This window comes from Cebus imitator, unplaced genomic scaffold, assembly GCF_001604975.1.
Source record: "Cebus imitator isolate Cc_AM_T3 unplaced genomic scaffold, Cebus_imitator-1.0 Scaffold33, whole genome shotgun sequence".
Classification (NCBI taxonomy): domain Eukaryota; kingdom Metazoa; phylum Chordata; class Mammalia; order Primates; family Cebidae; genus Cebus; species Cebus imitator.
Window position 1 is genome coordinate 5,810,795 of NW_016107348.1, and position 26,542 is coordinate 5,837,336.

The 26,542-nt window shown below is 40.1% G+C and overlaps 1 protein-coding gene across 1 annotated transcript in view; it reads right to left on the bottom strand.

Annotated features, from left to right (window-relative positions):
* NIBAN1 (niban apoptosis regulator 1) overlaps positions 1 to 20,378 on the bottom strand; it is a 159,066-nt gene extending 138,688 nt beyond the window's left edge. Inside the window, exon 1 of the mRNA XM_017524403.2 lies at positions 20,084 to 20,378. Coding sequence (XP_017379892.1) covers positions 20,084 to 20,138 — 55 coding nt within the window. The 5' untranslated portion in view covers positions 20,139 to 20,378. The remainder of the gene's footprint in view (positions 1 to 20,083) is intronic.
* Positions 20,379 to 26,542: the final 6,164 nt, after the last annotated feature.

Consider the following 26,542-nt stretch of genomic DNA (forward strand, 5'->3'; position numbering starts at 1 on the left):
TCTTCCTGCCTGACTTGCTTCCTCCCTTGTCCCTGCTACAGTCTATTCCCTACATAACAGTAAGAGAATTCAGACTATGGCATTCCTCTGCTCGAAACTCCCCAGAGTGTCTCTCCTTACACAGAGTAAAAGCCCAAGTCCTTACAATGGCACAAATACCCCTGAGATGTGATCCCACCTACCTTGCTGCCCTGTCTCTGCCCACAGTTCCCATTGCTCATTCCTCTGTAACCACGCTGGCCTCCCTGCTTCATCATCCTTGGTACCAATGTCACCTTATTATTTCTTAATTTCATTTCTCCCCACCACCACCTCCATGATGTAAGTCCCATGAGAGCAGGGATTTAGTCTGTTTTGTTCATCCTGTTTCACAGAACAGGGCATATTTTGATTTGATGACTAGAAGGAAAGATACACAATGAATGCCTCATTATAAGAAATAGATAGGCCAGGCATGGTGGTTTACGCCTGTAATGCCAGCACTTTAGGAGGCCACGGCAGGCCATCGCTTGAGTCCAGGAGTTCAAGATCAGTCTGGGCAATATAGCAAGACCTCATCTCTACAAAAAAAATTGAAAAAATAAGCCAGGTATGGTGGCACATGCCTACAGTTCCAGCTACTCAGGAGGCTGAGGTGAGAGGATAGCTTGAATCCAGGAGACAGAGGTTGCAGTGAGCCATGATGCCACTACACTCCATCCTGAGCAACAGAGCAAGATCCTGTCTCAAAAAAATAAAAACAAAAAGAAATAGATGTGTTCTATGACATTTGAGGTTTTAAGGACTAAACAAGGATGTCCAGTCTTTAGGCTTCCCGGGGCTACAATGGAAGAAGAAGAATTGTCTTGGGCCACACATAAAATACACTAACATTAAGGATACCTAATGAGCTAAAAAAGAAAATCATTTTTAAAAACCTCATAATGTTTTAAGAAAGTTTACGAATTTGTGTTGGGCCACATTCGAAGCCTTCCTGGGCCACAGGCAGCCCACAGGTCATGGGTTGGACAAGCTTGGTCTAAACTAAATGCTGCACGTTAAGGTTTATGAGTTTATTCTAAGTAAGTTTCTTTGAAAAGACTTAATCAGTTAAACAACTTGTTTCACTAAAGAGAAAACTGAGGCCTAAAGACAAGCCCAAAGTCACATGGTATGTGCTAGAACCACAATTCAAACAAGTTCTTCTGCACCAAGTTCATATGTACTTGCCCCTGAAGTTGATGCTGTCTATTAAGTCTGAAGCCTGCTAGTCTCAACTCCATAAATTATAGAAAATGTATAGAAATTCAGTACTGGTTCCAAGTGGAACCAGGACTGGCTGACTAAGGATTTTAAAGAAAAGTATTTTATTTGATGTACCTTTATTTAAAATCTTTGACTTTAGATTGCAGAAGGTATACTATTATAAATGATAAAACACCTACCAGTTGTTGAGAGTTCATGTCCCTATCACAGTGTTAAGTACTTTACAAGGATCAGTACAATGATTGTTTACCAGAACCTTTTTGCAGTGGAAGAAACCAAGGCTGGAAGACGTGAGATAATTTGCAGAAAGTAGCACTGCTAGCAAGAGATGGGGCCATTATCTATACTTGAGGGCTCTACCTCCAGAGCCAATGCCCTACTGAATCAAGAAAGCTGCACAGTTATCATTTTATGATAAACGGTTTTTGAGGGTTTACTTGCTCTGTAAGCTCATTTTATTTTGTCCACTTTTCTTAAAATGAGACATACTATAAATAACATTTTGAAAGTGTATTTTATATATCTTAGTGAAGATTATGCTCATTTGCAAAATACATCATATGTGTACATTTCTCCTTTGAATGAACAAAGCAAAAATTTAAAAATATCCCTGGAGAAATGCTGAGTTTGGTTATCGGCACACCTTAAGGCATCAAATATTTTCAAAAAAATATATAAAGACATGAAGGTTTGTGCTCCCTTTCTCAAACATTAACTTACGTCAACAGTGGTGATGATCTGAAGTGAGCAAAGTAGTTAACTATAGTATGCCTCAGGAGTTTCTTGTGAAAGAGCCAAATAATGATAATGAATGTGTCAGCAAGTGTGTTAGTCTAAAGTTGTCATGGGTCACAAGGCATATTTTTCAGAATTTAACATTCCAGAAACCACTGAAAATGGTGAGAAAGTTCAGAGAAAATGAGACAAGCTCACAGTCTAGTGACGATGTTTCACATAGAACACTGAATAAGGTAATTACATTTTTTTCAATTGCAACTGCAAATTACATGATTCAAGGATCACGTCATTACTTAAAATTCCTAAGGGGGAAAGATTATGTATTGGCACTACATTGTTTAGGAAAAGAAACTTTTTTTAAAAAATCTAAGCCCTACTGAAAACATCATCTAAATACACTATGGTTCAAATGTGATTCTATGGAAATGGTGAGTTAGAGAGGGAAAGTGAGTTGGGCGGGGAAATCCTGGGAATATTCTAAGACAAAAAGGTCAGAAAATATTCCAGACCTTGGTAATTTGGCTATAGGTCTAGAGTGAAAGCCAAGAACAGAAAATGAGACAAAAGAAAATGAAACCCATCCATTATTTCCCTTAACAGCTATCCACTGTGCCACCTCCTGGCTAGGAAAAAGGGCTAGTCATGTGAAATACTAGGTTTTCACATCTTTCCATCCCTATAAGAGAAAACTCAGAAGAGATAAGACTATCTTAGCATTTCTTTGTAAGTTTAACCATTCAGCTAAGGGAAATGCAGAAGACCAGGGCAAAGGTGAACGACCTCAGGGCCTCATTTATCTGGGTTCATGAGGGAGTCAAGCACCAGCCTGTCTGCCTGCTTGTGCCTGCAGTTCTTCAGGGACAGGGAAATTATACTTCAGTTTTAAGACTAGGGTTGAAAATACATCAGATTGGAAAAAGGCTTGTCATTTTCCGGGTGCTTATGTGTAACTCAGAATCAGAGTATATTTTGATTTGAACTGGAAACCAAAATCTAGGAGATGTTTGGTTTGGTTTGGTTGGATACCATGGACTATGAAAAGAGCTCTGCACCCGGAGTGTAGAGACCTGAATTCCAGTCCTATGTGTGCTGTTACTAGCTAGACGGATGGGAACAGCTCATTCAGCTTCTGGGATTACAATAAAAGAGTTGGATTAGATGCTTATCTCTAAGATTCCTTGCAGCTCCATGAATCTTCTATGAATCTTTATTCAACAACAGCTGTCTAAAAGAAATATCAGCTGAACCATAGATGTTAACCTCAAATGTTATTTTGTCTTCCAGAAGCCACATTAAAATTTTTTTAAAGGATTAAATTAGTTTTAATATATGTTATTTAGCCCAATAATAGGGCCAAATTTGTATTAGTTCAATATGTAATTGCTATTAAATAATATTTTGTATTAAATATTAATTAAATATTTTACATTATTTTCTTTGTACTAAAACTTCAAAATTGGAGTGTATTTTTAACTTGCATCCTATCTTAATTTGGACTCGCCACATTTCAAGTGCTCATTAGTTATATGTCCCTATTGGTTGTTGAATTGGACAAATAGATATAGAAGGCTTCAACTTTTTTTTTTCTGAGATGTAATCTTGTTCTGTCACCAGGCTGGAGTGCAGTGGCACGATCTTGGCTCACTGCAACCTCCACCTCCCAGGTTCAAGCGATTTCCCTGCCTCAGCCTCCCGAGTAGCTGGACTACAGGCACACACCACTACGCCCAGCTAATTTTTTGTATTATAGTAGAGATGGGGTTTCACCATGTTGGCCAAGATGGACTCAATCTCCTGATTTTGTGATCCACCCGCCTCAGCCTCCCAAAGTGCTGGGATTACAGGTGTAAGCCACCACACCTGGCCTCGACTTTTCTTGCATAAATAAAAATGAAGCATATAGCCTACCTTCAAAATCAGAATGCACTTAAGGTAGAAAATCTATTCATTGAAATGTTAAGCTCAACACATTGAGGGTAATATAAGGGAAAAGGTGACAATAAAAACAAGGGATAAGACTTTTCACAGGAATTGCCAATGGGAAAGATACAAGGGAAGGGTGTGTCATATGGAGATGAGAAGGTTGGACAGAAATAACGTGGGCCATCTCCAGGCCTGGTGCACAAAATCTACCCACATAATCCTCCATTCTCTATCTGCCCTTATACTGTAAGCACAGTATCCACTTAAAGTCTTTGTGGCCCTAAGAATCACGAAGCCACTAGCCACTAGGTCAGGGATTCTTTCCTTTCTTTCTTTTTTTTTTTTTTTTTTTAAGGGACAGGTTCTCACTCTTGCCCAGCCCAGAATGCAGTAGTGCAATTACAGATCACTGCACCCTCACTTGATCCTGGGTTCCAACGATCTTCCTACCTTAGCCTCTTAAGTAGCTAGGTCTATAAGCACATGCCACTATGTTGCCTGGACTGGCCTCAAACTCCTGGCCTCAAGTGATCCTCTAGACTTGGGCCTTCTACGCTGTTGGGATATGCCCAGCCAGGTCAAGGATTATTAATCTGGGGCCTGGAGACCCTGATGGGCTCTGTGGATAGAATTCAGGCCATCCAAACATTGAATGGAGGAAAAGAACACCATGTTTTATTAATCTTCAATTCAAATTCAGTATTCCCTCCAATTCTGAACAAACTACAGTGGAATTTAGCAGTATTTGTGACTTTGTCACCAACAGAGCTCACAGATGTTTTCATAGCACATTTAAGTTGCTGGATACCTTAGAACAGCACTTCTTCAAACCTACAGTTATTAAACTCTCCATGAGACCTTGTTATTGATTTTATCATATCACAGATTTTAAAAATATTTTGATAACTACAGTTCAATAAAATTCATTTCTTTTATAATCCTCTGTATTTTTATTTTCATTTAAAAATGTAACTCTAAAAAGAGGTCCATGGGCTTCAACAAACCACCAAAAAGGTACATGGTACCATACACTAGATGGAAAGAGTCTGTGTCCACACACAAGTCCACTCCCCTTCATTAACCCACTCCCACCAAATCTTCTTGGATAGTGTGATGAGTGAAATATAAATCATTACGTGCCACTGAGCTTTGAAGGATGGCTGCTTCAGCAGTAAGTTCATTCTAATTAATGTCCAACTGAAACATGGCTTCAGGCCATGGCCCACTGGTTAACATTGCCACCAGCTTCCATGCACTGAAGAGAAAGACACCAGCAGTGATGTGCTGGTAAACTGGATCTCAAAAAACAACAACAACACAAAAAGACTCCCACTATGGCTGATGTCAAGCTACCAATGTGATGTCACTGAGCTCTGAGTTAGGAAAAGATGCCTGGATTCAGCTCTTGCCAGTCAGTGTGAGCTGGCTCCTAGCATACCACTGGGGCAGCTCTTCCTTACAACCTTCCTGAAAAAGGTGTCTTCCTATTGCCTTTCCCTGGCGTTAGGGGAGGAGTATGTGTAGGACCTTAAGAATAGTTGTTTAAAGGTGCCTATTTAAACCCTTGCGTCTGACTCTTTCATAATGAATAAATTACCTTACAGGCAGTAATTTGTAAATTCAACAAGCTGTTGAAAAGAATCTAATTAGTACTAATTACAATACTAGAGTGTCCCAACACATTATAATGCCATTGCTTCTGTAGAGGCATTGTGCTTAAACACTGAAACATTAATTAGTCTGCAGAACAAATGTGTAAGATAGGTATTATTCAGCAGTATGTGAAAGCCAATTATTTACTCTGCAAAGGCCTGATGCCATTACTGATAGTAAAAACAGATTAACATAATGGTAGGACTGGGAAATGTGAGAATAACATCACATTTATTACATTATATTATTCATTTCTGACCCTTCTTTTCTGACTGGGCATTACTACTGTCATCATTTTCGTAGGAGAAACTGAAGGCAGCCAGTCGACAGGTCCAAAATCTGCAGAGAATCCAACTTCGGATTCAGCGAGTCCTCAGGAAACTGTTGTGCCTGATTTACAGAAGTGAAGGTTCCATTTATTTTTATTTTTTTATTGTATGCCTTAACTTCCCAGTATAAATATTTTCTTTGATAATGAAGAAATTGTACGAAGGTATCATTTTATTTAAAGTTAGTTTAAAGTGGCTGCAATGGCTGCTTTGGCCTATTTGTAAATTCCATATTATGTTTTGCTAACATGTAGCTGAATTTTAATTTCTAGATTAAGCTATTTATAATCTACCATCTCACTCACTGAAAATATCCACTTCAAAAAGTAGACAAAGGCCTGGCACAGTGGCTTATGCCAATAATCCCAGCACTTTGGGAGGCCAGGCAGGTGGATCACTTGAGGAGTTAAAGACCAACCTGGCCAACATGGTGAAACTCTGTCTCTACTAAAAAATACAAAACAAGAAAAAATAGCCAACTGTGGTGGTAGGAGCCTGCAGTCCCAGCTACTCAGGAGGCTGAGGCATAAGAATCGCCTGAAACCCGGAGGCAAAGGTTGCAGTGGGCCAAGATCGCACCACAGCACTCCAGCCTGTGTGGCAAAGTGAGACTCTACCTAAAAGAGAAAAAAAAAAAAAATAACCAAATAATTTAGAATTAAGATATGGAAATGGAAATGGAACCAAAAGTTTAAAAGTTTAGTAAATGTTTCCATTTTTACCAAGGGTTGTTTAGCTCATTTAAGGTAGCTAAAGCAGCTAAGTGAGTATTCAAATCCTATCAAGCTGATATTCCCTTTTCATTAAAGAAAAAGCTATGCATACTTGGAATTCTGGAAGAAACACTTAGAATTTCTGAAAGAGCATTTGATATCCTGTTACCTTTTATCTGAAACATTTATTTGCCTGGCAAATAGTAGGCACTCAATAAATGTTAGCTTTTACTACGGTGATTATCATTTCTCAGACCAAGAGTTAGCATTTTAGTTAGGAACTAACATCTCAGTTAACATACTCACGTCTTAGTCATACTGTAAAATTCTTACTTGCTTTAAATGTAAACAGTACATTTCAATTACTGTTACTAATTTAATTCTGTTCTCTAACAAAACCATTTTAAATATTTATATTCCAGATCTTACACATTTGCCATTGTTGTTCATAAAATTTGGCTTTATTTTAACTCCAAGCCTGCATCTGCTTTGCTTAGACAATTTCTCCTGTGTCACTCATTCAGCATGAATTACACAGGAAATAATCCTTTAAACAAACACATTCAATCCAAATTTGGAAAATCTCTGAATTCTTTTTAGCTAATCATGGAAATTGTCACTTGTTCTGTGTGCGAACCAGAATTAAGGACACAAGACCACTAATAATGATGTGCTTTTTAAAGGAACATCCACAATTTTCCTTCATTTCTGAATTGATCCTGCTCAGCTGCCCCGGCCCCAGACCAGCCCCATCTCAGCAGCTTCCTGTGTACATTCAGTTCTCTGCAGGCTGCTTTGTTCCTCTCCCAGGTCCATGGAGAATGCTGGTAACAGGTCAGTACAGCTACATTCTGCCTAGATGTTGCAGCAGGCTACAGAAACACAGTAGTCACATTGCTCTTTCCTGAAGACTGGAGACTAAAAAGATTTTTTTATATCTTCCATTTTTCTCACCATGCTCATGTTTACCTCTGTGTTAACACATGGAGCATATAATGACTGCTTTACCATCCCTGTCTGCTAATTTCACCATGTCTGTAATTCCTGAGTCTATCTCTATTATTTTCTTTATAGTTGTGGATATTTTCCTGTTTCTTCTGTCTACTATGATAGTTTTTAACTGGATGCTGGATATTGTGAATTTTACATTGTTGAATGGGTATGTTATTGTATTTCTATAAAGAATCTGCACTTTATTCAAGTAGGCAGTTACGTTACTTGGGATCAGTTTGATCTATTTGAAGTTTGCTATTAAATTTTTATTAGAGCAGGTCCAGAGCAGCCTTCTAGTCTAGGGCTAATTTCTGCTCACTACTGCTAAGAACTCTAACACATACCTATATATTACAAAGTCTTTCTACTTTGGATGATGGGAACATGAACTATTTCCAGCTCTGAGTGAAGTCCAGGAATTCTTTGGCCCTATAAATCCAGAGACACATGATCTTCTGTCCTAGAAAATAAGCTTTTACTTGTTTAATAATTTTTTCCCCTTCATTTTCTTCATTCTCTGTTTTCTGGGACTTCTGTTTAACCAGATATTGAAATTTTTGGACTGACCCTTTAATTTTTTTTTATACTGCCTCTTCTATTTTCCATCTTTTAATCTTTGTGCTCTATTGTCTAAGCAAAGCAGACAGAGACTTAAAGACAAGTTTTATCAGCAACTATGGCAAATGTGTAATATCTGAAATATACATACTTAAAATTGTTTTTTAGGGAGAAGAATTAAGTTAATAACAATAACTGAAATGTACTGTTTTAATTTAAAGTAAATAAGAACTTTAGATCTCAGAATTTAGATGCAAGATCTGCTCAACTTTATTTTCCAAAGCAACAATTGGATTTTCTAAAATGTTGATCATCAGACTTTTAATTTCCAAGAGTTCTTTCCTATTCTATTATTGTTTCTTCATCACATCCTGAACTTGTTTTACAAATGCAATTCTTCTCTTATTTTCTAAGACATTCATTATAGTTTAAATTTTTTTCTTCTCCTTTCATCCTTTCATTAAGCAAATATTTATCAGTCAGGAACTGTGAACCAGACATTCTCTATTTCCTGAGGGTGCTGTTCATTTCATAGCAATGAATTGAGACAAAGATCCTGCTTTCATAGAGCTTACATTCTAGTGGTGGCAGACAGGCAACAATTTTTTTTTTTTTTTTTTTTAGAAAGAGTCTTGCTCTATCTTGCTGGAGTGCAGTGGTGCAATCTTGGCTCACTGCAGCCTCCACCCCCGTGAGTTCAAGCGATTCTCCTGTCTCAGCCTCCCGAGTAACTGGGGCTATAGGTGTGTGCCACCACACCTGGCTAATTTTGTATTTTTAGTAGTGACGGGGTTTCACCATGTTGGCCAGGCTGGTCTCAAACTCCTGACCTCAGGTGAGCCACCCACCTCAGACTCCCAGCATGCTGGGATTATAGGCATGAGCCACCATGCCTGGCCAGGCAACAAAATATCAAAATATTAACAGGCATCCCCTCCCATTAAACCTTTCTTTCTCTTGCTCACTACACTCCCAACATAACATGCTTTCTTCAGTAGCTTGAAGTATTTTCTCCTCCTCCGCCTTCTATATGATGTTCTTTCTAACCAAAATGTACTTCCTCTGCTTCTTCACACACACAGCAACTTCTTATCCTTCTGAATACCACAGCCAAGTATATCTCAACTCCATGCCCAATTGCCACCATGAGTTTTCTATCTCAGTGCTGTTTTTAATCCCTTCATGACACTTAGCAAAATCTTTAATGTTGGTTACCTACTTAATAGCCATTATGCATCCTTTTTGCTAACAAAACCTGATTCTGTTTGGGTATCCATGACCCTCCCTATAACCATGTGCTTCAGTGAAATGGCCCTAACCCCAATCCAGAAGGGCATCTTGATTGGTCTAACCAAATCATGATAATTTCATACTCTTGCCAGTGATGGTTTAGGAAGGAATGTGTGACCCAATTCTGGCGTGGTATATAAGGGAAAGTCTGCTAGTAAGGCATCTGAGAAACGTTTCTTTGCTTTTATAAGGAGGCTCAAAGAATAGACAGATCTCTTTTTGGCCTCTGGGACATTGCTGTGCCTGAGAATTTGATACCATTTGCTGCTGCAGCCACCTTTCAACCATGAGAGAGCTGGCCCACAGACAGCAGAAATAAATTAGCTAGCTTTTGGTGGTATCACTGAGCCACTTAATTAATCCTATCTTCATACTTTGTTAAGTTCCCATGAGCTCTTCTTGAGGAATCTACTAGATAATGAGCTCCAAAGGCCAGAGACACATTAACATAATGACTGATGCATTAAATAACACTTAATTGTGAAACAAAGAGTGAATGAGAAAAGAGAATAGAATAGATTGACTATATGTTTTAATGTAGTAAAATCATAAAATAAAGTGGAAGAAGAATTGGATTGGCACATACAAATATTTTGTTTCTAATTTTAAAAGTAGTTTGTTCCACAGTTTCCCATAAGCAGAATTGATGATGGCAGTATTTCTGAGACCGTTGTATTTGGTATGATAAAGCAAATGAGAATTTGAGTATATTTAATTCTATCATTGCCTTATGCCTTTAAGAACCAAGATTCTCAGTGTAGAAAAGGATATGTATAAATGTAATATTAAAGAGATACATTTTCCCTAGTACTGTACACTAAAAAAAAAGTCCAGAAATAATGGCTAGCCTAATTGTACAGCGAACATAGCTAGACTCAAATTGTAATACTGAAATACTATTTCCCATTAAAAGAAACCAGAATTTCTTCTAGATTTTGCTTACTCCTGGTATGGGACAGGAAAGATCTTGACCTACCAGGTGGCAAGGCAGCTATCAAATACTAGTGGGGTAATTTCTAAAAACTCAGGAGCCAACTTGAAGAGTTTTTCATTGGCCAATGATGGGAAAATGGAGCTTCAGTAAAATAAGAATTACAGTGAAATTCTTGAGTTCATAATAATTTTTATAGTCAATTGATCAGCTTCAAAGGATGACAAGAAACCAGTAAATTATCTTGAAAACTGATAAAAGGAAAGATAATGGTTTTTTCCTGCTTTTGAACTATTAATACTACGTAACCAAATGATAGATATGGCAAGTATTGCTCTATAAAATTATCCCAGCTAATAATAACAAAATGGCATATTAAAATATCACCATTTTTCAACCTCCAATAAATTAATGGGTCTCAGCAATGAACATCAACAAAACAGCTACTGATATCACAAAAAAAGAGACAGCCAGCTATCATGTGCCTCCAGATGAAGAATACACACCACCACCAATAGTCTTAACAGAAGGATTGATTCTTTTTGTGGCTGCATAGTATTCCATGGTGTATATGTACCACATTTTCTTTACTGATGGGCATTTGAGTTCGTTTCACATCTTTGCTATTTTGTATAGTGCTGCAATGAACATAGGTATGCCGTCCTTTACAGGAACATGGATGGAGCTAGAGGTCATGGTTCCTGCAAACTAATGCAGGAACAGAAAAACAAATGCCACTTGTTCTCACTGATGAGTGGGAGCTAAATGATAAGTACACATGGACATGTAGAAGGGAACAACAGACACTTGGCCCTGTGAGAGGGGGGAGGGTAGGGGGAGGGAGAGAATCGGTAAAAATAACTAATGATACTAGGCTTAATGCCCAGGTGATGAAATAATCTGTAAAACAAACCCCCATGGCACTACGTTTACCTGTGTAACAAACCTGCGCGTGCTGCACCTCTTCCCCTGAAATTAACATAAAAGTTAAACAAAAGGGGGGATTGATTCTGAGACTGATCACATCTTACTATCTCTGTCAACTTGTAGAAAACACAGGAAAAATGTATGGAACTGTACCATGAGTAAACTCCAGACTGTGGAAAACTCTACATATCAAACCGCTCAAGTCTTTCAACAGATAATCTGCAAGTAAAAGATGTAGGAGAAATGTATAGATTAAAAGAGACATTTTTTTTGGGCCGGGCATGGTGGCTCATGCCTGTAATCCCAGCACTTTAGGAGGCTGAGGAGGGTGGATCACCTGAGGTCAGGAGTTCAAGACCAGCCTGACCAACATGGTAAAACCCTGTCTCTACTAAAAATACAAAAATTAACCAGGTATGGTGGCGGGTGCCTGTAATCCCAGCTACCCAGGAGGCTGAGGCAGGAGAATTGCTTGAACCCAGGAGGCGGAGATTGCAGTGAGCTGAGATTGCCCCATTGCACTCCAGCCTCGGTGACAAAGATTCCATCTCAACAAAAAGAGAGAGACATCTTTATGAGTGGGTAAGACTGTGTTTAAAAACACATAGTTGGGTGATGAAACCATAAGGAAATAGAGGGAGACATTATTATAAAACCTAGGATTAGTGGGGTGGTAGTCTATCACTAGGGGAGCCCCTACATAGCCATGCTTCACAGTGTTCATGCCTGTGTGTGTTCTCTCTTGAATCTGGGCTGGCTCTGAGACTCTCTTTAACCAACATAATGTGACAGAGTAATGCGGCGCCATTCCAGGCCCAAGCCACAAGAAGTCCTAGAAGCTTCTACATGCTTTTACACTCTAGCAGTGTAAGATCCTGACCCACCATTTAAACAGTTCAGTATCCTATTGGAGAGGTCATGTAGAAAACTCACCTGGAGAAAAAGAAAGCCTTCTCAGCTACGTCCAGTCACCAACTGATTCACCAGAGGCACACATCCATAGAAATGACCACCAGCAGAAACAAAAAGTAGAACCACCCAGGCTAGACCCATTTCAGCAGAACTGTGAGCAAACAAATACCTGTTTTAAGAACCAGGATCTCTGAGGTAGTTTAACAGGCATTAATAGATAACTGAAAATAGTGGTCATTTTTGAAGAAACAAAGAGGCCTAGAACTGGGACGGGGCACATGGAAGGCTCTTTTGATGGCTAGTGAAGTTCTTTCTATTTCTTGACCTAGGTGGTGGCTACTAAGCATTTGCCTTATGATTCACTAAGCTATGCATTTGTTCTGTGTGGCTGTCTAAGCCTATATTTCCTTTTAAAATGAAAATAGTTTTCAAATAGGAAAAAGAAAAAAAAATCCACATGGTTTGGCATAGAGACATTTACCCTACTTCCAAAATTTCTTGAGACTCTGGACCTTTCAAAAGTTACTTTGGGGCTCCTAGTAAAAGCTGTTAATTTATTTTAACCCTATAGATGCATCCCATGCAACATCAAGCATAGAAATACAAACTTTTTTAGGTCCTAGACCTTGCAATTTGCAAAAGTTAATTAATTGCTTTCCTATCTCTAAAGCTTTTATTCTCTTCTCTAAGTGAGAAAAAAAAAATACAGTACCAAAGGCAGGGGGCACTTTTTAAAAGCTGGCATGCATTTTCATATTGGCAGCATCTTACTAGTCTGTTTTTAAAATGAATTTTCCAGTTTCAAAGGAGAAAATCTGTATTGCATTTGGGATTCTGTTTAATTCTCTCTCTCTCTTTCTCTCTCTCTCTCTCTCTCTGTGTGTGTGTGTGTGTGTGTGTGTGTGTACATATGTGTATTCGTTTTGAACTGCTGGTAAAGTGCCTTAAACAGAGTATAGAAGATGAATTGTGCTTTTATTCTTTTGCCTTCCTTTCCATTATGCTTTTATCTTCACTTCTGACTTCATTTCCCATTTCACAGTGCAAATTGTTATATGTACCTTATCTCTTAGAGTGATGTTACCCAGCTGTATAACAAAAAATTAACATTTCTGATTAGGAGATTAAAATTCCCTGCCATACTTCACACTGCATATTTTGTAAAACATTCACAGTACATTTATTTTAATGAAATTAGAAACTACCTTTACAAATTGGGCTCCTGCTATGGCACTTTCTACCTGTGAACCTAGTTCAGACCTTCCCAGAGATTACAACAGAGTAAAACTACAATCTGCTCAGTGGCTCACAGTAAAAGATAATAAAAATTACTATTGTCACCCTAGTAGTTACTATTACTAGAGCACCTTTGATGATGTGGCCCTCTTACAGCCGACATTCATAGTAAAAAGAAGTCTTTCATCAAGACCAAAGCTTGATTCACCGTCTAACTCTAAGGGGTTCATCAAGGCTTGTATTAGAAGCCACAAGAGGGAAAGTCACTCTTTGTTCTACCAGTACAGGAGAAAATGTTAATCTGTCTTGGTCTACTGTATTTTCTGTCTTTGTGGTTGACTCTAAGGAACTCAAAACTCACAAAATCCTTTATGGCTTTGCAACATGAGATTTGGCTTCCTAAAGAGCTTCCCATTTCTAAAGTTTTCGTTTCAATTCACAAAGACCAAAGGAAATAGAAAGTAATTATTGATACTAGCAATTCCTAATTTGCAGTAGTTTTCCTTATTCGAAACTCCTTCTAGCTTCCTTGGTAGTCTAGTGTGCTTGAAGGCATTTTTTTCACTTAAAATATAAAATGATCAATATGCATTTGTGCATTATTCATAGTGGGCCCTCTCCCTCCTGTTTCCCCTATACCCACTACTCTGGAGGAGCTGCAGTTTCTCACTTCTTAGAAAAGCCTATTCATTTCTACAAATTAGGAGCTGAGACAAATACCAATGGTATAATGGTTACCCACTTCCTACTTTCTTTGGATTAATTTTTCTTAAAGGAGAACCAGTAAGGTAGCATTTAGTGTAGTGGTTAGGATGCTTTTGGCCACAAGTAAAAAGAAGATAATTGTATTAGTTAGAATAAGGTTTGTCTGTGGATAACAATAAAACCACAATAACACTGGCTTAAGGAGATGGAAGTTTCTTTCTTTCTTATTAAGATCCAGAGGTAAATAGTCCATGGCTGGTGTGCAGGTTCTTCTATATGAAGCCATGGGAATTTCACCTCCTTTTGTCTAGTTACTCTGCCCTACATGTGCTCCTTCTTGAAAGGACACCTCATAGTCTATGATGGCTGCTCAGGCATGGTTACAATCCAGCCAGCAGTGTGGAGACTAGGACGAAGATGGACCTACCCTTCTCCCTTAATGTCACTTTCCAGAACAGCACTTCTATCTACATCCCACCAGCCAAAACTCAGTTATGTGACCCCATTTAGTTGCGAAGGAGTTTGGAAAATATCTTTATTATGGGAGTCCATGTGGACAGCTAAAATTTGGGGATTCTATCATTAAACATAACAAGGGAGAATGATATTGGGGATAACTAGCTATTTCTACTATCCCAATCCAAAGTAGAATTTAGTGGCTCTCATAATACAAAGTATGCAGGGTTAGTATATGGTGGCTATTAGCAAAGTTTGTCAGGGATCTAGCTTCTCTTCTCTAAGACACTTCAGCTTTGCAGTGCTCCAAGTACTGGCTTTGTCTTTAAGCTAGCTTCCCTCCTGCTCATCAAAATAAAAACAGCAGTTGCAGGCATGAGATCACAGATGCAACAAAGTCAAAAGAAGACGGAGAGGAAGTGCCCTTCAGTTTGCCTCCTTTTTAAAGGGGAGGAAAACTCACCTAGAAGCAGCTGGCAAGCTTCCCCTCAAGTATCACTGACCAGATGGCAACATAATCCCATGGATACTATAATCATCACTGGCAAGGAGATCACTGCCACCATGACAGGCACAGACCTTTCAGGGGCCTTAAATGGGGCTAGCATCTCTGAAACAGAGGGCAACATTGGGAGTTTCTTTTTTTTAAGAGAGATGGGGTATTGCCATGTTGCCCAGACTGGTCTTGAACTTCTGGGCTCAGGCAGTCCTCTTGCCTCAGCTTCCCAAAGTGCTGGGATTACAGGCATGAACCACTACACCTGGCCAGCAGTTTTAATACCTGAAAAAAAACTGGAGTTCTTTCAGAAAAAGGAATGGGGGCCGGGCACGGAGGTCCCTGCCTGTAATCCCAGCACTTTGGGAGGCCAAGGCAGGTGGTTCACTTGAGCTCAGGAGTTTGAGATTAGTCTGGGCAACATGGCAAAACCCCGTTTCTACAAAAAAAAAAAATAGCTGGGTATGGTGACACGTGCCTGTACTCCCTCAGGAGGCTGAGGTGGGAGGATCGCTTGAGCCCAGGGAGGCCAAGGCTGCAGTGGGCCATGACTGTCCCACTGCACTCTAGTCTGGGTGACAGAGTAAGACCTTGTCTCAAAAAAAAAGGTGGGAGAGGAATGGGAAAAGGATTTTTGGTTGACATACAACAGCATCTACCATAATCCATTTCCTAACTTTTTCATCACGGTATATTGCCATTACTAGCCAACTTAGACTCTAAGATTACACTACCAAAAATATTCAGATAAAGCAGACCAGTTCTTATGCCCATCTCCCAACAAATTATGACCGAAGAAGCAAATGTGTGGACTAGAACGATGCATCTACACTAAGCAGACTGCAGATGTGTACAGCTCCCCCCATCCTCCACCTTGCCCATGGAGACTTCATTCTAGACACATCACTTTAAACTTTATATCTAGCCACCTAAGTTAACCCTTGTATAAATTAGGGTGAACTCGCCTGAGAAAAACGTGCTGTTCTAAAGCTGAAACTCATTTCTTACTTTGTAAGCATCAGATCATTGATGAGCATTCGGAGGAAGCCACTGGGCCCTTTATATATTGTGTAACTGACTAGGCACTAATAAATCCAGTGGGGGAAACAGTTTTCCTAACTGGTATTTGCTGCTGGCAGACCTGCAAGTGCCCACAAGGATCTGTGTATCCCACAGCTCTCAGCTGTCCGGTACTTTTCTGGTCCTCCACAGGACTTCTTATAGGGGAGAGCTTTCAGGTTTGTTTTCTTGTTGATTCATGAAAAATTCAAGGGTAATTTTTTAAGGGAAATAAAATTATTGTTTAAACAGGAAAACACATTGTGGGGTTTTTTGGTTTTGTTTTGGGTATTTTTTTAAAGCCATAGTTTAATTTCGGACATACCAAAAGCTTTAAAGAAAAAGAGGCTGGGCAATGGTGACTCATGCCTATAATCCCAGCACTTTGGGAGACCAAGATGGAAGGACTGCTTGGGGACAGGAGTTTGAGAACAGCCTGGGCAACATGGCAAAACCCCATCTCTACAAAAAATACAATTCGCTGGGTGTGGTGGCACATACCTGTAGTCCCAGCTACTCAGGAGGCTAAGGTGGGAGGATCACCTGAGCCAGGGGAGGTCAAGGCTGACAGTGAGCTGTGATTGCACCACTGCACTGCGCTTCAGCCTGGGCAACAGAGTGAGACCCTGCCTCGAAATACTAATAAAAAAAAAGAAAAGAAAAGATGGCATAAAGAGAGAAGATCACCGAAATTGACCACTGAGGCCTGGAATCTGAGCTTTCTTCCTCATTTAAAAAAAAAGATTATTTTAGGTCAGTGCTAAAAGCATCACTTAAGACTAACATATGACAGGGCTCACGTGATCACAAGTTGGTCTCAGTATTATTTATTAATAGAAACATCTTATCAAGGGACATTAGGGAAAGGCCTCTAGAAACAATCCTAAAAATTTATTCTGTTGTAAGAAATATGAACATTGCAGTAATTTCCAAAACTAACATCTTTAGAAATGAAGTAACTCCTTAACATAGCTCATATATCTTTACCTGGAGAGTAACTAAATCCTAAGAAACTATGTATTTTCGAAACATCTATATGACACAGATGTTTTGAGGCACACAAGGAACGGCAGCTGTTAAATGATTTGTCTTAAAGTAAAGGCTGGCCGGAAGCAGTGGCTCACGCCTGTAATCCCAACACTTTGGGAGACCGAGGTGGGCGGATCACGAAGTGAGGAGTTCAAGACCAGACTGGCCAACATGGTGAAACCTGTCTCTACTAAAAAGTACAAAAATTAGCTGAGCATGGTGGCTCATGCCTGTAATCCCACCTACTTGAGAGTCTGAGGTAGGAGAATTGCTTGAACTGGGACCTGGGAGGCGGAGGTTGCAGTGAGCCAAGATCACGCCACTGCACTCCAGCCCGGGTTATAGAGCGAGACTTGATCTCAAAATATAAAAAGTAAGGGCTGATTCAGTATCAGCGGCATACAGCTGCTTATAATGCATACAAAATAAAGTTAACAAAAGTCACTCAAAATATATTGACTAGCTACTCTCCTTGCTAGCAAAGTTTATCAAGCTTAAAAGAAAGTTATTGTCTCAGCTTCAGGAGCTTTCAAATCTATATTTCACTGACAGCTACTTTATGAGAAGCAGCTCATAAAAGTACTTTTAAACTTTACTGTCATACTTTCAATTGTTTTGCTTACAATTGAATCAAAGCTTGAGAATATTTATAGGCTAAAAGATGGGCAAAGAGGTAAAGATAGGGCTATGATTTTATTCAGAAACTTCAAAATCATCAGGAAATCACAGCCCCATGACCCTCATTTGCTCACGCACTAACAATGTACAATACCACACATTTTTCCAAGGTTCTTTTCTCTTTTAGCAAGACTACCATTCTCACATGAAGCAATGAGTCTTTTTCTCTGGAGGTTTTGTTTTGTTTTTTTTTTCTGAGACAGAGTTTCACTTTTGTGCCCAGGCTGGAGTGCAATGGTGCCATCTCAGCTCACTGCAACCTCTGCCTCCCAGGTCCAAGCAATTCTCCTGCCTCAGCCACCCAAGTAGCTGGGATTACAGGCATGTGCCACCACACCCAACTAATTTTGTATTTTTTAATAGAGGCGGGATTTCTCCATGTTGGTCAGGCTGGTCTTGAACTCCTGACCTCAGGTGATCCACGTCTTGGCCTCCCACAGTGCTGGGATTACAGGCATGAGCCACCACGCCTGGCGTTCTCTAGACGTATTCTAACATTAACTCTTCTCTTCCCTCTCCCACTACACATACCTTCAAAGTGCCCTCCTGAATACAGAATGAAGAGAAAACTGAACAAGGCTGGGGATGTAATGACTGTCACAACATGTGATATAGTTTCACTCATTCAAACACATGCATTACAAGTTCTTCACCTGCCCCAACTCCCACATGCTTTTGTATGTGTAATAATTTAATGGCTTTCAGAAAGAAGGTAATACATTTTCTTATTATCTGAATACAGTGTTTGCATCAATAGCAACAACTGGCATGACCAGGAAGTCTTCCTTAAGCAAGTTAATCCTTCACATTGCTTAACTTCAAATGGTTAGTGTAGATGGCCATCCTTCTACGCTAGGTGCTCCTAATCTTTCCAGTGAAATAAAGTCTTACATAAATACCTTAAACACAACTTTGCTAACATCCAAATGCAAGCCCTTTCTCACTGTGTTCTGCTGGAGTGCCCTTTCAGTCCCCACACACTGGTGAATACAAGCATGTAACCACATTTTTAAGACTAAGGCAGGCTTCATTTATTTCTTTTAGGCTTAGTTCAGCGCTTTTACTAATATAAATAAATCATCCATCTTTTCCCCTTTTAACAAACAAAAGCAAGTGATACTTGAGCAAGTGTTATCCCCTGACACTACGGGCTGTTGAGGATCTTTCACCTCCAAAAGCACCAGAGCAGGAATCTGGAAAATCAGCTCTGTTGCTCTTCAAGTGCCCTGATTTGATACCCTTTTAAAATGGTCTTAAATGTTGTGGTAACTAAAAACAAATATGCAACAAGAACACCAAATAAATGATGTCCTCTTAGGAAAGGATTCACGGGCCAAACAGACCTAGAGTTTAATACCTAGTTTAGAAGGTATTTCTGAAGCCGAGGGTGGGGGTTTGGAGCGGGGCAGGGAAGGGCAGTAATTGGTAAGATAACCAAATGTTAGGTAGTGGTGGAAGGCAAGGTTGGGTGGGAGGTGGGAAGAGAGGAGGCCGAATACGCCCAGGAGATCGAGTCAGGACTTCCTGCAGTTCAGTTTGGTTTGGGTCTTGGTTTTTTCTGCCTCGCGCTCTCTACTGAGTCCGCACACCTCTGAAGGTCTCCCTAAATGAGTTTCTCCCCATCTACAACTTTCGCGACCGTTATGGAGCACACCAGTGTTCCTCTTTCGCTTCGCCCCTCTCCGGCGAGGGAAGGGAAAGGCAGGGACTGGAAACGTCAAGACAGGATCCTTTCTGCCGCTGATGAAATCATCCTGCAAGTGCTATGGTGAAGTGCGAGCAAAGCCCGCGCTTTCCAAAGCCAGGCTAACATTACTAAGAGGGAAATTCTGCCTTAGCGGCTGGGAATCCCCAGGGGAATCTCTAGAAACCAGGGATATCCCCGCTGGTCTCTGGGCGGCCAGTTCAGAAACCGCTCAGAACTCAGTTCAGGGCAGGCACGGGAGGGCGAGGTGCGCCGGGCGGGGGCGGCCCTGACCCCAGGGCGACGGGATCGGCGGAGGCGCTGGCATCCCCACCCACATCCTGCACCTGCCTGGCTCCCAAGATCTCCCCGTCCCAGGTCCACACTGTCACGGGTGGGCTGCGGTCGGGGGTCCCCGCGCGCTGCAGGGAGAGGCCCGGGCGCGCCCCTCGGGGCCCCGGCTGCGGCGGCCAGCCTGGCGCACGGGTCAGGGGGCACCCCAGGCCCCTGCGGGGCAGGCGGGCGTACCTCGGATGTAGGCGCACTTGCCCTCGTCCAGCTGGCTGGAGGCCGAGCCGCCCATGGCCGCGAACCGCCTGTGCCGAGCGCGGTAACTGCCCAGCCGGCGCCGGGAGGACTGGCCGCTCTGGTCCGCGCCCGCTGCTCGCTCCTGGAGGATGATCAGACTGCGAACCCGGCTCTGAAATTAAGGGCAAACTTCCTCTGAGAGGTGAGAGGCAAGAGGCGTCGCCTTCTGGGGCGCCTCCTCCAGGTCCGCCGCGCCCTCTGAGGATCCGTGGGCCGGCCCTGGGGCTGTCTTCCCGCCCTCGCCGCGCTGGAGAGCGCCGACCGCCTGCCCCACCGAGGAGGACGCCAGCTCCTCCTCCTCGCCCACTGTCACTTCTTGTTTTCCTCCGTTTGGGGCATCCAAGAAACACCCTGGAGGAAGTGGACCATTTCTCAAGTGACTGTAAACCTCTGTGAGCTGGAACTTTCCCCGCTCACATCCCTCAAGGTGAAGCTCAAGATCACGTTGTCTTGTAAGTGCTCCTGTCCAAGAAGCAACAGTTCTTCTCAAGCGTTACCTGGGAGCCTGTTAGAAATGCAAAATCTCGGCCGGGCGCGGTGGCTTGCGCCTGTGTAATCCCAGCACTTTGGGAGGCCGAGGCAGGCGGATCATGAGGTCAGGAGTTCGATACCAGCCTTGCCAACAGGGTGAAACCCTGTCTTTACTGAAAATATAAAAATTAGCTGGGCGTGGTGACAGGCGCCTGTAATCCCAGCTACTCAGGAGGCTGAGGTAGGAGCATCTCTTGAAGCCGGGAGGCGAAGGTTGCAGTTAGCCGAGATCGTGCCATTCACCCAGCTTGGGCGACAAGAGCAAGACGCCATATTCAAAAAAAAAAAAAAAGAAAGAAAAAGAAAAAAAAATGCAAAATCTCAGCATGCACGCGTGCGCACGCGCGCGCGAACACACACACACACACACACACACACACACACACACAATTAGAAACTCTGGGAGTGGGGCCCACCAATCTGTTTTCACAAGCCCTCCATTGAGAACCAGAGGTAAACTATACCTTCCTGCAAGCAAAAACTTAGACCAAGGAAGGAGTGGGGAAATGAGGAAAAGGAAAGAGAGGAAAAAAATGAAAAGACTTAGGGAAAAACTAAGGCTTGGCCCTACAATGTACTCCCAGCCCTGAAACTTCCTTAGACTTGATGAAAGTCTGATCTTACACCTTGACTTTCCATTTCTCTCTTTAACAAACTGGAAATCAATCCTTAGAAAAGATATTTGTTCTTTTCCCACAACCACTATTTAGCTTGGCAGCTTCTTGGAACAAGACCTACTTGGGCAGAGGGGTCACCACTGATTTCATCCTATTCTTAGTAGTCAGTTTTTTGCGACTCCTATTGACTTAACCTAAAGGTCAAATAGTCTGGATACACTAGAACCAGGCCTGAGGAGGACTCTGAAGGTTTTCCCACACCCCCCTGCCTTCCCTGTTAGTTAACTTGCACTTTAACGCAACTACTTCATCACACTCACACCCAATTGCTCACACTCTACATTCCAATCCATCAGTAAATCCTGTCAATTCGGCTTTTAAATATGTCCAGTAGCCAACCAGTTCTCATCCCCTCTACTGCCATCCTATATCACTTCTCACTTCAGGCATTACACTAGCTGCCTAACCGGTCCACCTTCCCCAGAGAAAAGCCACAGCGTCTATCAGGGCCTAGGCAGGGCTTCCTCTGTGACCTTGTCTACCACCACTCCTTGTTCTCTCTGTTCCGGCCTTTTTTTTCTTTCTCTTTCTAGGATACATCGCGCTCAGGGCCTCTGCACTTGTTCTTCATTTCTGCAGGATGCTCTTCCCTCAGATATTCACATGGTTTACTCTCTCAGTCATTTCATTCAAGCCTCCACTTTAATGTAGTATCTCAGAGAATTTCTCCTTGACCCAGGAACATCAGCCCTCATCTCTCTGTATCTAAACACCAGCCTTCACCTCTCTCTACGACTTGCTCATTATCTCTATTTCATATCACTTAGCATCATCTAACATATTTCTTTGTCTATCTTCTTCCACTGCGATGTAAACTCTGTAAGGTCAGGGATTTTCTTTGTTGTTTCTTAGTGTTTTTTTCCCTCAAAATTTCTGTTTTCCTTTTTATTATTATTTTTCTCTTAGGACAGGGTTTGTTTGCTTTTTTTGTTTGTTTTGTTTTGTTTTTTGTTTTTGTCTGTTATGTCCTCTACTATATCTCAAATGCCTAGAAGAAGCACCTAGCACAAGTAGGTGCCCAGTGGATAACCACTGAATAAGTAAATGAATGAAAAATAAAATGTAAAAATCTGTACTCAAAAAAAAACTATGATCTCAAGCATTTCCAAATAATAACTTAATGATTTAAACTATTTAATGTTCCTGGCCAACATGGTGAAACCCCGTCTCTACTAAAAATACAAAAATTAGCTGGGCATGGTGGTGCACGCCTGTACTCCCAGCTACTCAGGAGGCTGAGGCAGGAGAATTGCTTGAACCCAGGAGGCGGAGGTTGCAGTGAGCTGAGATTGCGCCACTGCACAAAGTAGATAGAGTTGGAGGCCATTATCCTAAGTGAATTAACACAGGAAGAGAGAACCGAATGCCACGTGTTCTCACTTACAAATGGGAGCTAAATGTTAAGTACACATGGACATAAAGAAGGGAACAATAGACATGGGGGCCTATTTGAGGGTGGAGGGTGGGAAAAAGGCAAGGATCAAAACACTACCTATTGGCCAAGCATGGTGGTTCATGCCTGTAATCCTAGCACGTTGGGAGGCTGAGACAGGAGGATCACTTAAGTCCAGGAGTTTAAGACCAGCCTGGGCAACAAGACAAAACCCCATCTAAAAAAAAAAAAACACCAAAAATATTAGCCAAGTGAGGTGACATGCGTCTGTTGTCCCAGCTACTCCAGAGGTTGAGGTGGGAGGATCATTTGACCCCAGGAGGCAGAGGTTGTAGTGAGCTGAGATTGCACCACTGCATTCTAGCCTGCGCAACAGAGCAAAACCCTGTCTCAAAAAGCAAAACAAAAAAACTACCAATTGGGTACTATACTTACTACCTAGGTGACAAAATAATATGTACACCCAAACCCTCACATCAGGTAATTTCTCTATAGGATAAACCTGCACATGTACCCCTTAAAATTCTATCTTTTGAAATTAAAAGTCAAAAGATAGAATAAAATATTTTTAAAGATAGATTCACGTATAGGATTACAGGTTAGCAGATTTGTAACCCGGCAGTTACAATTAATTAATAGCCATGTGACCTGGTCAAGTTGCTTAACTTACTTGTTTCAGTCTCATCTGTTAAGTGAAACTAGTTACATTTACCTCATGAACTGTTGTCAAAATTAAGTTTGCTAGGAGTATGAATGACTTGACATATTCCCAAGAGCATAGTGAGTGTTCAGTAAAGAACACCTAGGATTATTATTATCAGAAAGGGCAAGAGTGAGGAAAGAACGCAATTTTCTAGTGAAATGTTAATTGGAACTTGAAAATTATTGATATTACATTAAGAAAGAGCTGCTGCTTCCTTTCTTCCCCCAAACAAATAAAGTTCTTTTTCCCTCAACGGTTTATAGGAAAAATTAAGGAATTCATTATTTTAGTCATAGTATTTAATATCTGCAAATCCTATGTGGGCATCATTTTATTAATCACACACTAAAAATGAGTCTCCAAGCAATTCAATAACTTTATGAACCAGATTCAATTTCACATGATTCAAATCAGCTACTTTAGAAATTTTTCTCTGCAATGTTAGTTTCTGTACTGTATCTGTGTTTTGTATTAAAATACTCAAGATTATTTCTTTCAGGTAAATATCACATACTAAAATGATTACTTTTTTAACATTTTCATTGAGATATAATTCATAAAGCATAAAATTCACCCACTTACGTTACCTTTTTTCCAAAGGCTCAAATTAGTTTAGTAAATATTTAATATCTTTAAAGTGTGTTTGTGTGTTTGGATTGCCTTGCACATTACATAACTATGAAGTCCTTGTTTGCCATGGTCTCATATGAGTTAATGGAATCTATCTACTTAACTGTCTGTAGAGCAGAGACAATTTCAAACTTCTTTGTACTTCTCCAAGTACCTTACACTGCCTTGTGATATAGGAGTAGGAATTCTGTAGTTGGTTAATTGATAAGTATACATGGTAGTTTACATCATTACTAATTTAATCTTCACAAAAACCCATTAAGGCAAGCATTATTATTATCACCACAGATGGGGAAACCAAGGTTAAGAAGTTTTAGGAATTTATCTAAGGTCACTTGTGACCTGGGCTTGTCTGACTCCATAGTTCATCCTCTTAACCATAATATTGCTTTTATCTTAAATCTTGATTTTGTTTATTTATGTAATTCAGGTTTTACTATAAAAAATTAGAAAACATAGATAAATTATAAGAAGAAGAAAGAAAAATGTTTAAATCATAACACCAATATCTTTATATAGCCCCAATTACCAGTTTGGTGTAAATTCCTACAGGTTTATATGTAATTATGAATACATGCATAATTATAATTTATAATTATATGTAAACACTATAATTACTTATTCACTGAAATGAGATGTTATGCTCTATATATTCTTTAATCTGTGTCATAATTTTTCATTTGGAGTATTTCCACTTAACTAAATATTTATATTTAGTATTTCACTGTATAAATGTAGCTTAATTCATTCATCTACTAACAATGTGTAATTCTCATTTCCCTACTCCTAGATTACACTGCACATTTTAAAATCTTTTTAAATTAGCCTATAATTATTATCATTATCCCTTTTAATATTTGTCAATTTGGAGGTCTAATTAGGTGTCACATTCTGTTGTTCAATTTTGAAATTCTTAAAGATGAAGATTAAATTTTGCATGGGCTTTCTGGCCATATGTGTTCCTTCTTTGTGAATTGCCTATTCTTATACTTTTCCATTTTTCTATTGATTTCTTATCCTTACTGTTATGGGAAACCTTTATATATATTAGAGACATTAACCCTTTTACTGTAAAACACAATGCAAATTAAATATGTTTCTTACTAAAACATATTTTGCTGTGCTCTATATTAAATTTTCATTTCTGAATATTGACCTAACCACAGGCAAATTAAAAAATCAAATTTGTCTCTGCCACCTTCTCATCTTTCCTCATTCCCTTTTACCCTTATGTAATGTCTAAAGAATGCCTAGCCTAATCAATAATATCTCCTATAGGTTGTTGTACCTGGGGTTTTTATGCAAAATAGATTAACTTGGAAGTAATTTCATGCATTAAAAAAATAAATAACTTACCAGCTGCCTCAAAAGATGGTTATAATAATCTATACAATCTGTCTTAGAGGCTCAAAGTTTAGAGTGGAAAAGACTAGGCTCCAATCCTCATTCTGATACTGGCTTGCCTCATGATCTTGGGAAATAACTTAAATTTTCTAAGCTTTATATTCCCTATCTTCAAATAGGTATCTGTAAAAATTAGGTGAGGTCGTATGTGTGATATACTTAATACATATGACTATTCCTACATATGTAGCATTCTGTAAATGAAGCTTACGCATAACAAGTGATAAATAAAAAGGTCCTTTAACTGTTTTATCAATGTTAGTCCTTTTTATTCATATGCTTATTATAATACTTTTGTGGCCAGCATATCAAACTCCCCAAAGGGCAGGTATTAATACCAGTTTTGAAAGGGAAAATGTATATTAATATATTTTAATTGCATATGTGAACAACAAAAAACAACTGTCTTCATAATACAAACTATAGAAAACTATGCTGAATAAAATATTTTCTAGAGGTAACATGTTGAAGATGGAATCCAACTTCTGCTTATCAATGACTCTTGAAGTTGCAGGAACTCCCTGACTGTGTGGCTTTTTTTTTTAATATACCTTCTAAGCTATATATCTATGTGTAAGTGTGCATTGTGTGGCATTTTTATTGGAAAAAGACAGATATTTTTTAAGTTGAGAAACACTTGCTCAATGTGCTTTTCAAATATAAGTCATCACAATTGTATATAGACCTTTAGCATTTGCATAAGACCATAGACACAGAATAGAAATTCAAGTATTTTAACAGAAACCAGGGAAGGCTTAGAACTAAGGTTGACAACTTTAGAATCCAGGGGATGTTTAGACGTGTAGGCACCAATCTTCAAATCTGACAAATATCAGACCAGCACAGTTTGCCTCTGTGAAAACTATAGCCATATTATTGCCAAAGATAAACAGATTATATGAGTTCTTCTGAAGGGCCTTGTATTTGGTGAAGTTGTCAGTTTAGTGTTAGTGCACAAAGGGAAGAGTGCCACCTGCTGGGCCACCAATGATACTCCCCATGGGGCCACAGCTATGGGGCCAGGTGGGGAAAGAACACTGACTCTAGTCCAAATTAGATTC